Source organism: Leucopleurus acutus (genome assembly GCF_964270905.1).
Source record: "Leucopleurus acutus genome assembly, chromosome: X".
In the NCBI taxonomy this organism is placed as follows: Eukaryota; Metazoa; Chordata; class Mammalia; order Artiodactyla; family Delphinidae; genus Leucopleurus; species Leucopleurus acutus.
The window spans coordinates 102,763,262-102,775,410 of NC_139148.1; the positions used below are offsets into that span (position 1 = coordinate 102,763,262).

Here is a 12,149-nt window from a genome sequence, read left to right on the forward strand (position 1 = left end):
ATCTCGGGGGTGTCTGCCCCACAGCATCTGGTGGGGGGAGGATTGGAGAAAGGTCGTCAAGGGCAGCGAATGGGGATTCCCAAGGTGAAAATGGGTAGTCTGGGTCTCTAGGGTGGGAAAGGAGCTCAAGGAGTGAGTTTCCCGTCTCCTAAGAGAGCCTCGTGGTCCCGAGGGTTGGCCGGGGAAAGATGAGTCTTCGGACTGGAAGGCGGGGAGAAGCTTAAAGCAGGGGAAATGGAGTTGAAGTGTTTGGCTCGCATCAGGTGGCGGACGGGGCCTCACACAGAACCTGGCAAGGCCGAGCGGGTCGGTGTGCGACGAGCAACTGGGGGTGCGGAGGAGGGCAGCGTGCTGCGTCGCGGTTAGCTAGAGGATGGCGTGGGGATGGCGTGAGGCTGGGGCCAGGCCTCGCAGGTATTGCTGAGGGGAGTGCTCCGCAATCTCGGCGCCTGGGTATGCAGGATCCGGCTGGGGGAGGGGAGCCACCGTCCCGAGGCAAGGTGGGGGGCCTGACCTAGGCGGGGCCCGACTGAGCAGCGCCGGGAGCTTCGGAGGCCGCGGGGAGGCGGGGCTGAGAGGCTCCGCCCATCCGGCCCCGCCACCGCCTGGCTCCGCCTCCTCCGCTGGCTAGTCCCTGTCCGCCGGGCCCCGCGCGCCACTAGCTCGCGGAGAGGGAGGAGAAAGCCAGTTCCGGAGCCCTCCCTATCCCGGCCCAACCTTTGCTCTAGCGATAATGGCTGCCGAGGATGTGGCGGGGACCGGCGCCGACCCGAGCGAGCTAGAGGGCGGCGGGCTGCTGCACGAGATTTTCACGTCGCCGCTCAACCTGCTGCTGCTCGGCCTCTGCATCTTCCTGCTTTACAAGATCGTGCGCGGGGACCAGCCGACGGCCAGCGACAGCGACGACGACGAGCCGCCCCCGCTGCCCCGCCTTAAGCGGCGCGACTTCACCCCTGCCGAGCTGCGGCGCTTCGACGGCGTCCAGGACCCGCGTATACTCATGGCCATCAACGGCAAGGTGTTCGACGTGACCAAAGGCCGCAAGTTCTACGGGCCTGGTACGGCGGCCGGCCGGGGGCCCCAAAGACAAAAGAAGGGGCCCCGGCACGGGGCTGGGTCCCGGAGAGGCGAGGGGGAGCGGGGCACCCCCGGGGAGGTGGGGGCGGAATGGCGGCAAGCCGGGGAGGGCGGGGCAGGGCGGCTCCCCGGGCGGGCAGGGGGCAAGAGGCGTCCTAGAAGGGCTGCGGGCCAGTGGGGGACGCAGAATTCCCGGTCCGCGCCGCCAGCCCCGGCGTGGGCTGGAGGAAGACGGCTGAAGCGCTTAAGCCGGGGGCGGGTGGGTGAGGTCGCGAGGCTGGAAGGTGGAGGACGGGGGTGGTGGCACAGCAGAGCGCAGTGTTGGGGGGTTTCGAAGGTATCGGGTTTGAGGGTTCCTGGAAGGAGGGGATGGTGTCTAGCTGGAGAAAGGAAATGAGGGTGTCTCGAGGGAAACCTGACGGGGGGGAGGGCGGGAGGAGGTAGGGAGGTCCAGCCTTGGAGGGGACGCGAAGGCCGATGACGCCAGGAGTAGCCATGGTGGAATGTGAGGTTCTGGGAGAAGGGAATCGGAGATGGGATTAGCAGCAGGTAGGAGCATTGTGCGTGGCGCTGAGTGATGTGTGTGTGCGTATTCGGTGTATGCGGCTTGTCGTATGAGTGTGTGTGCGTGAGCGCGCGTGCGCTAGGAATGTGGCATGTGTCAGGTATGTGTGTGGCATGTGTTTGGTATGTGTGTGCGCGCGTGCTGTGTGTGGCAGACGGGGAAGGCTGGGAGGTGAACAAGGGAGGCTCCATGGGGGAAGGGAGCTGGATGAGGAAGGCTGAATGTAGCGGACGACAGGAATGTGGCAAGACGAGAAGGTAGCACAGTATTATACTCCGTAGCACGAGAGAAAGGACTAGAAGCCAAAAAAAAAAAAAAAAATTAAAATGGAGGGAGGGAGAAATGGGAGGATCCGGAGAAACAAGAGGGGTAGGGCTATGACGGCCGCTGGGTGTGGGGATTTCAGGAAAAGCCAACCGGAGGGGAAATGAGGGGTGGGTGACTGCTGAGCTGTTGGAGGGGGACAGGCTTGACGGGGCCTTGGAGATGAGGCTTTTCCAAGCTTGGTTGCGGATCAGAATCACCTGATGCGCTTGAGGTACAATACAGATTCCTGGCCTAATCTCCATAACCGCGGGAGGGGGGGAAGATCGAGGAATCTGCATTTTAACACACCCACCCCCAGGCAAATTCGAGAAGAATCCAGGTTTGGAAAGTTCTGCTTTATAGAATGTTTGGATCAGAGGAGGAGGAAGAGATTTTAGCTCCTCCAATATGGATGCCTCTAAAAATAAGGGGGCTCGGGGAGTATGGCCACTGGTCTGGAGATGAGGGAGAGGATAGCAGACAGTGACCTGCCTTCATTCGCGCTCCTGGTCTGTTTTACTTTCCCAGTCCAGCTCATCAAAATCAGATGTGCTAAGGTTCTTAAGGAACTCTCCCACTTAGCAGTTTTTCCTCGTGGAGGATTTTAGAAGACCTGCTTTCTGTAGGCATGTAATGGTCAAGATAATTTGAAAACCACACCTACGTTATTTGTCACTTACAGTGGCACACCTAAAGGCATTATCAGTAAGCATAATCGTGTCAATATCTGTTCTTACTGAGCTACACCATAAAGCAAGTGAAATGTGTGCCTGGAGCATCATCATATGATTGTAGTTTGCAAAGTCATTGAGAGGAATGTAGGCCTGTGTACAGAGCCCAAAACTGGGAGTCAGGCAACTGGGTTCTCCGCCTGGTTGGATCACTGACCAGCTGTGTGACCTGGAGCAAAGCATTGTTCTCTCTGGGCCTTAGTTGCCCCTCTTTAAAATGATAAGGATGGCCCATTGTGAGAACTCTCAGTCTCTACCTGCACTATTGTCCAGTGAGGCCATGAATATGTGACAACATCATTTGGAAATTATACTTGATGTTATAAAGGATTCCTAAAAATTATTCATTATTTTTAATGATATTATTGTATGCCTGGCACTTTTGTGGGTGCTGGGAATATAGCAGTGAACAAAACAGGCACAAATCTGCTCCTGGAGCTTACATTCTAGTGACTATACATTCTGGTGAATAATATATATACTTCAAAGACTTTCAATGCTCCCCTCAGATTGTTTAAGTATTCTGTGACCATAATTTCTGAAATGGTGAGGTCCAAACCCGTACACTTGGCCTATTTACCTTCTCTAGTGGAAATGGTAGTATGTAATGATGATTAAAAATAACCATTTTTCTTTGGCATTTTAAAGTTGATCATACATTTCATCTAATTTGTAAAAATAAAAGAATCCTGGTGGATTGAGGTTTCAGGTGGCCAGGTCATAATGAAACTTGATCTGTTCTCATACTTGGCATGGTGGTTACCTACAAACTTTTTCATGTCAGACTTGCTACTCAGTCCACCTTTGGGGAAACAACACATTGTTTAAAGTACACTGGTTTCTCTTCATTTACTTGTGCAATATTTAAATATGTCTAAAAATCCACTTTAAGTACCTACAGAATGATTCACTGCTCTCTTAGACAAAAATTTAGTATCATATATAATAGCATAATACTACGTATAATAGCATTCAGATATCTTATAGAATTTTCACAGTCTTCAAGCCCACCCAAAACAGGGTGACAGACCTGAGCCCCGTGCCATCTCCTTTGTTGACACTGAAGATTATGTAACCTGTGGATAGATTTCTTAACCACTGATATTCATAAAATGATTTCTCCTGCAGATGCCACATGTTAATGTTTAACACGGTCTAATCGTGCAACCAAAGATCTCTATAAGACGCTCTTGACTCATTAAATTGTATCAGAGTATGTTTATAAGAAGATGTTTTCATTTACACTTTAGTGTTTCTTATCTTCAGAATCCGTAACTTTCACTGATGCAGCCCAAGTGCCTAGAACAGCCAGGCTCCAGGTTCAATATCCAGAAGTTGAATTCTGACCCACGAACTCACTATTATCTTGGATCATTCCCTACTAACACCTTTCCCCCCAGGAGATAATCATTTATGGCTTTTTTATTAGCTGTTTGAAAATCACAAGAAATGAATGCCAATGTATAGCATTTTGATTTAGTTTTAGTTGTTTAGAAGTTTAATGACAACAGGTCTTTCAGTATCCACTAGGTAATGATCAAAGGATCAACATTACTTATGGTTTCCAAATGGAATCTGACATTCAAAAAGCAGGCTCTCCATGCTAATGGGTAAGGAAGCCATTTTCTGTGTGTGAACCACAGAGAAATTGACTGCCTAATAAATAACCGACTTTGGTTTTGTTTTGTTGTTTTTTTTTTTAAAGAGGGGCCATACGGGGTCTTTGCCGGAAGAGACGCATCCAGGGGCCTTGCCACATTTTGCCTGGATAAGGAAGCACTGAAGGACGAGTACGATGACCTTTCTGACCTCACTCCTGCCCAGCAGGAGACCCTGAATGACTGGGACTCTCAGTTCACTTGTAAGCGGTTGTTTTTTGTTTTTTTAATTGTGCCTGGATCAAATTTCTACCAGTAATGGGATTCACGGCAGTACAATAGTTATTACTAAGCAGGCTACAACTGGGAAGCATTTTGATAGGCTCCTGAATCTTGGACGGATCAAGTTCATGGCTTGAAGTAATTGCAGCAGTGCTGAGTCACTTGCCGTGATTGCATACCAATTTCTAGCTAGTTCTCTGTGGAAACCTGGGTTTCTGTTTTTTTAAATTTTTGAGAGGTTTGCATAGATTTCACAATAGGATTTGGTGCTTGGTGTGCAGGGGAAAGGAGAGTGGCCATCTTGGCTACAGAAAGAGGGAATTTTCATAAGCCCTCACTTGTAGAACTTGCCGTTTAAAAGCAGCCCACATTTCCGTTAAAGAATGAGAGACTTGTATTCTACAAAACAGCTTCTCTTTGAATCTAATTGAGCCCAACTATAGGCCTCATCTACAAATGATGCTTATAATCTGCCCAGCAACAATGGTGTCTGCGTTTTTAAGAAGAAAGCAAAAAGGAGACACTTGTTTCCTGGCTTATGGTATGGGCTGAGGTCTTTGCGGGGAAGTAAGGATGGGGGTTAAGTTCATATTTTGAGATTAGGGGAAGTGGCTTTTGTCCAACCCAAGTGTTTGATGATCACTTTAGCAATATTTCACTGCTAAGAATTTGAATAATAATTTTTCCCAGCTTTGAAACAGTATATAAAGACAGTGACCACTTCCTTGAGGGGGATTTTTCATTGTAAATGTCATTTTCTATTTGCCATTCTCTATAATCTGTTAAATATTATTGGCTTTTTGGGCTAAATCCAACCATTTTCTTTGAAAACAATGCTGACTTCAGAGAGTTCTGGATTAATAATTAGCCAGGTATGGCTCTACCTTTAGAGTCTGGATCCCGAGCAGACTAATAGCTTTCAAGTCCAGAGCAAGTCTTTTTACTCTGAAAACGTAATTCAGCTATCTAACAGTCCCTCATTTTTTGCATCTTCAGGATGCCTCTGTAACAATAGATTCTTCTATATGAAACCAATGAGTCGTAATTCATAACTTACAGAGCTCCATTTTCTAGGGCTTGCCTTCATCAGTGGGGTAAAAAGTGTGGTTCCCCCAACCCCTTAAACTAAGGCTAGCCCCAAATACTGTTGTGACACTTCAGCTACACTCAGAGCTGGCGTGGATTCCCCTTAAGGCAGGTCTCTGAGGCGCCACGCGGCTTTTATTTGTCTTGCACAGTCCCAAGCATCTAGGGACTTTTATAAAATGTTCAAATAGGGAAGTTCCAATTGTTCCTGACGATTATTTCACACCAGGGTAGCTCCGGTTGCCTGGTTAAACAGATTGGTTACCCCTCTAATTCCTACCGATACTCAGAAACAGGAGTTCTTTTGGCCTTTGACACTGAGATGATTAACCCTACGTTAGCTTGGCCCTAATAAGACAGGCAATATGGTGGTTGTCTGCTGACTCCATCCCTTCTCAGGTCCCTTACGTTCTGGTTGCCCTCTTAAATCTATTTTTTCCAACGTCTCCAGTGCTCTCTGGTCTCTGTTAGCACTTCCCTTTAACCACGTATAGCTGTTGCCCCGTGTTGGGGGAGAATTCTGTCTCCTGCTCTCCCCTTCACCCACTAGACTGTTATCACTCCTTCCCTTCACTGTCAGACAGCCATCTAGTAATCCGCGGCTGTCCCTAACCATTGCTCCATCCCTCCTTGCTCCCTGCAGTATGGTTTCTAGCCCCACGATTCCATTGAACCTTCTTTCTCAAACGTTTCCAGGGACCTGCTTCTTGCCAATGCTAATTTCACTTCTCCAGTCCCTGTTGTCAGTCTCCAGTCACGTGCCCCTCCAGAGCGGCTCCCTCTCCAGAGTCCCCATTTCGGTCCACGGAATCTCCAGTTTTCCCTTCATTTACTCATGTTTCCAGCTTCCTTTACGTGTCTCATATCCTTCCCTTCCCATCCCCACGGACACCCCCTCCTCCTGGCTCTTGTTCCTCTGCATGTGGATCCACCCGCTGGCCTCCTGGTCACCCTGCTCCTGGGCTCTCCTGACTGTAATCTGCCGTGCCCTCTATACACAGTGATACCGTAGTGGCCACAGCACTGTTTTACCCTGTCATTCCTTTGTCGTAAACTTTCAACGCCCTTTGCCACACCCATGGGACAAGTCCGGACTCCTCAGGCTGGCTTTCCACATCTGTCTTAGGATTTCCCCACCCTGTTTGGCCAGCGCTACTCCCAGTCTACTCCTGCCAACTTGGTCTCTTTGTTGCTCCCCCAGATACATTCGGTCGCACCTGCATGCCTTTGTGTGTGGTATTTGCATTTTCTGGAACCCCCTCCCTCCCCAAGTCCTTCTACACATTTTCCAAAGCACATCCTTCTCCCACAAAGTGTTCTGCAACCCTTCCACCTAACTCATAACAAGCCCTTGCTCTGCTAAACCTCCTATGCACTAACACAACTCATTCTGACATTACCTTGCACACTTGTTGTCAGGCATCGCTGCCTGTTCTATATTTCTGTCTGCTGCACAAAACTCTAACTCCCTGGGACTTGGCCGGGACTGTGGTATAAACCACCTTCAGGAAGCCCAACGTGCTATTGTGTCGTTCGCAGGCCTCTCACAAGTGCTTTCAAATGAAATGTCATGATTTTCTCGAAAGCGTGAGAGTGACCGTTGTGTCTTCCTCTCTCCTTCCAGTCAAGTATCATCACGTGGGCAAACTGCTGAAGGAGGGGGAGGAGCCCGCTGTGTACTCAGATGAGGAGGAGCCAAAGGATGAGAGTGCGCGGAAAAGTGATTAAAGCCTGCAGTGGACGCATATCTATTTTTGTATTTTGCAGAATCATTTGTAACATTCCAGTCTGTCTTTAAAACACGGTGATTTCAATATTTAGAAAAGTTTTGAACTTGCTGTACATTTTTTTAATTAACATCACTAGTGACACTGATAAAGCTAACTTCTGTCTTAGAATGCATGGTATGTTCGTGTGTCACAGATTCAGAAAGTGAACTGCAGTGCTGTAATACAAATGTTATTACTGTTTTTCTTCTATCTGTAGTCAGTACAGGCTGCATTTGAATTTGTTTTTTCCTGAGAGACAGGTAAGAAGTGGGTATTTGCCCCCAAACAGGTAAAAATGTTAAATGTGCAAAGTCCTTCAGGCATCAAGGAACAAAGGATCAACTTTTAGTCATGATGTTCTCTGAAGACACCAAATCCCTCACTTCTCAATTGACTTCGCTGCGTGGTCTCTGTTTTATCTGCCTCTAAAGCAAATCTGCAGTGTGCCACAGGCTTTGGCATTGATTAAAGAGAGGTGTCCAGTAACAAAACGAAAGCTCAAAGCTGGGCTCAATTGCAAGAAATCTACTCTCTTTGTTTCCAGTCTGCATCACTGTCCTTGTCCTCCTTGGGACCCTCAGATGCCCTCACTAACATAGTAATCTACAGTGAGGATTAAAACAGGATGTGAACATTCAAAAGCAAGCTTTGGAAAAAATCAGCTGGCTTGCCTAAAAACCTAAAACACATGAATAAGATTGTAGGACTATCTTCCCAGTCCCCACGTTCATGGTTATTTTACATGGTTGGACGTGAGAGAGGGGCATGCAGAACAGGAACAGGTGATTGCTCTCCTAAGAGCCTTCACACCCCTGAAGAATAAGGAAACCGAATACATCACTAGCCAAGTGGTTTTTAAAGTGTATTCATAAAGTAACAGTTATTCTTCTGTTGTTACAAAACTATAGCCACTGCAAGAGTAGTAGTCAAGTGTCTTGGTCTTTGATATTGGTCTTTTGGTTAACAATAAACTTAGCTTAAGTAGACTGTACAGTTGTAAGAGTTTGTAAAAGTATTATATGAACAATTAGTGAGGTTTCTTGTAGTTGAATAGTCATTGTATTTTCTTGTGAACTGTGTTTAATGGTTTTACCTCAAATCAGAAAACAAAACGAAGTGCTTTGGTCAGTTAATAAAATGGTTTTACCCAGTATAGTGTGGTGGGTTGCCCTGTTTTTTTAAACCTTAATCTGAGTAACCAGCTTCAAGAGTTTCACTTTTGAGTGACTTTTTTTGTATTCCAAAAGAGACAAGTAAAGGGGCAGAACTTTACAGAGGCCTCACACTACAAACCAAATACCAGCTTGTCCTGTTAAAAAAATAGTGAATTGAATTTATTTTTTGTGACTTGTCAAATTCTGCCTCTTTAAGTCAGAACTTAATAAACTCAGAGGCAGACTTCCACCTTGAGGTCTACGGCAAGGTCACTAAGGAGTAACTCCAGTGAAGACTGTTACCGAGTGCCAAGGCAGGTTTTGTTTTTGCTGTGATGTATCATCGGATTAGTAAAGTGTTCAGGAATCCTTATAGTAGTAAAGTTGATTCACTTTGTGCCGAAAGAAGGATATCAGATTTGCACGTGCAGTTGGTTGTATAAACACAGACAACCTATTACCCTGAATATTAGTGTTCTGCCATTTTAGTGTTAAAATTGGCAGACTTTTCTTACAAAGGAAGTACTCCCTGAATCAAAGAGGGCTCAAAAGCTTTCCAGCTTTTACGTTCTCAAACCATATTGCCTGTTTTTGTTGTTTTTAAATGTGTCCTTTTCCCCAACTAGCTTTCATTCAACAAATATTCGAGTTGCCCGTTTTGTGCCAAGCAACCTGTTAGGCCATATGCTATGGGGGAAGGGGAGGGAGAGAGAAATTGGGCCACCTTTGCAGCCTGAAATCTCATTTAGATGTGAAGATTAGGCTATTCCCTTTACTAAGTTAAACAGTTGTCTGATGCCAGGAGGAAAACATCCAGAGCCTGGTTAAAAGCTTCAATCCCAAATAGCCGGATTCCCCTCCATTCAGAACTAAATCAACATTGTATTGATTACAGGTAAAGTGATATTACCATCAGGCAGGACTTTGATCTAAAAACTCAAATCCAGTTCGCATAGTCGTAAGCCATACTATGTAAAAGGCGCCATTTAAGAAGATGAGGGAGTGGTGGTTTCAGCGGGGGAAGGGTCCGCTGTTTGCTCCCCACCTGCTTGCTTCTGGCCCCTGCCCAGATACACTGTTCTCAGTCCCAGCATCTGTGGGTCAGAAGCAGCATTCACTATGCGTTTGTGGTATCTGTGGCCTCGCTACACAATGTCCTGTTCACCTTACCTCAGAGGGCCAAACTTCATGCAAATCCTCAATCTAGAACAAGCAAGAACAGCCCTTGCTGTCTCAGAAAGAGCTCTTTGAACCCAACAAGAACCCTTTCAGCTCTGAAGTGCCCAGTTGTTCTCTAAGGTACAGTCCGCCTTTGTTAGGGATGCTTAGAGGCGGTTTGCTGTACATTTCATGTGAAAATAGAGCTAAAGCTTGCAGGGTCAAAGACTGATCACTGAAGCCCCCCATGTCTCTGACTTGTTTCTGGATGTTGAGTAACTTCAACACTTCTACCAAGGCAAGGCCTGAAGGGATGAGATGAAATTCTGTGGAGTCCGTTTTGCTACCTTTAAAGAACTAAAACCTTTGCTGAAGGGAGAATAGTCTTGAGTCCAAATACCATGATTTTAATTTATCCAAGATGAAAACACAACTGTGGTTTCATGAGCTCTGACAGGCAATTACCATAAACTGGGGAAGTTGCCTCGAAACCACTGAAACCAGACATATTTTCATAGAGAATGTTACTGCAGGTGTGCAACCTTCTAGCCAGTACATGCGGTCAATGAACAAAGACTCTATGCCTTTATTTTTAATATATCTGAAAATCAAATATGTATTATTTCTCTACCAATGCAAATGACAAAAAGGATCAACAACGTTAGTGCAAAGCAGCATACCACGGGTAGAAATCCCAACCCCCCAAAGTGGAATTATCAGCATTTAGAAGTTAACATTTTGAACAGTCTTGCAACAAGTGAAAATACATTTATTTGGTTCTTATTTTCCAAATTACCAGGTTACATGGCTTTCTACCCTGAGAAATTCAAACAAATTGAACAAAAACACACTGACAGATTTTTAGCTTTCTTAAAGCACTATTAGCACGTACAAGGAAAAACATCTATTTTAAAAGACACAGCTTAAACTTCAGGCCCTCACTTAATGGGACATAGGAAAAAGATATGAGAAAATACTTCTGCACCACTTAAACAACAGCACAACAAAGAATAACAATGTTAACAGAAAGTGATTACAACATTTTCGGCTCTGTTTCATTCCTTACTAAGCCAATTCATTTGAAAAGTTCAGGATAAATTGTTCTCTTCCTTGTTTAAGGCCTACACACCCCCCAAAAAAGAGGTTTACTCAAATCTAGAATGCATTACCACGAGACATAAAAATCCAAGGTTGTACGGAAAGTAAACATAAAACCAGTAATTTTACTTTCTTCTAGGTCCCAGGATGGTATTTAGCAAACAAAACAAGACCAAAATATTATATAGAAGTGACTTAGCACCAGTTCTATTATACAAAAAAAATTTTTAATTGCACATGCTGTATTCTGCAATTTATTTTTTTATGTCTGGTTACTGAGCAGCAAATTGTTTTCACGCCTAAAATCTCTGCAAAGAAAAATTATCAAATGACAGAAGAGATTGAGTTGGGGTTTTTTCTTTTTCAAAACAAGCATAGCTGCTTTCCACTACAAATCCACAATGCTCTTTGTTTCAAGGGCACGAAACATGAAAAAATAAGGAGGTGGAGTCTCATTGGAGGAGAATAATACCTGGTTACCAAAAGTTGTCTGACAAAATACAAGCTGTTAGTAGTTTAAAAGCCTACTCCGGACAACAGTCCTCTGAACGTTAATAATCACTGCTAGCCCTCAGAGGAGAAAAGGCACTCGCCCTAGGAGCAATGTTTCAGATTGGACAAGACAAGCCTGGTTTTGATGGCAGAGTCACTGGCTTGCAAGTGGAGTTGAATATAAGGGAGCCAACAAATCATTCATTGATAATAAGTATAATCAATCTGCTATGTTACATTCTTTTCTGAACTTTTGCTTGTACTGGCATACCTCTATTAAATGCTATTAGAGGAGATCAATGAAACAACTTGTGGCTCTTACTTTAGATCAATTAGAAGATTTTATAGCCATTTCAGATATCAGGTTGCTCAAGAGGGTGGTTATGAGCACACATCGTGCCTCGTCATTCTGAGCAACCACAAGGACTGGCATCCTACCTTGGCTTTACCAGCCTGGTACTTTTCTATGGACTATCAAGTTAGGACTATTTGAAATGAATCATGTCATATGAAAATGTTGCCTTCCACTACTTCAGTGGATTAAAATCACCTTTTCCCCACTGCAGGCAATCTAATCTCATTGAGGTCTTCAATTGCCATGTCAGCTATAGCTTTCTTGGAAGAAAAAAAGTCATCTACTGCCCCCTGAGGTCCTAAATCCAATATAAGGCAGAATGAATCAGCCGAGCTTTCAATAGAACATGCACTGCATTAAGATGTATGTCTTTACGAATCTATAAAATATCTCAATTTAAAAACATATTCAAGGAGTCCAAAACCAGTAGGTAAAAAGATAAATTGCTTATGTTAAGAGTTTACAAATCCGGCACACA

At 45.4% G+C, this 12,149-nt stretch overlaps 1 protein-coding gene across 1 annotated transcript; it reads left to right on the forward strand.

The window, feature by feature from the left end:
* The first annotated feature begins 645 nt into the window (after nucleotides 1–645).
* On the forward strand, nucleotides 646–7,463 carry PGRMC1 (progesterone receptor membrane component 1). The gene is made up of 3 exons (XM_082865395.1): nucleotides 646–1,058; nucleotides 4,385–4,540; nucleotides 7,270–7,463. The coding sequence occupies exons 1-3, from the start codon at nucleotides 734–736 to the stop codon at nucleotides 7,371–7,373; spliced, it is 585 nt and encodes a 194-aa protein (XP_082721521.1). The 5' UTR covers nucleotides 646–733; the 3' UTR covers nucleotides 7,374–7,463.
* The last annotated feature ends 4,686 nt before the right edge of the window (nucleotides 7,464–12,149 follow it).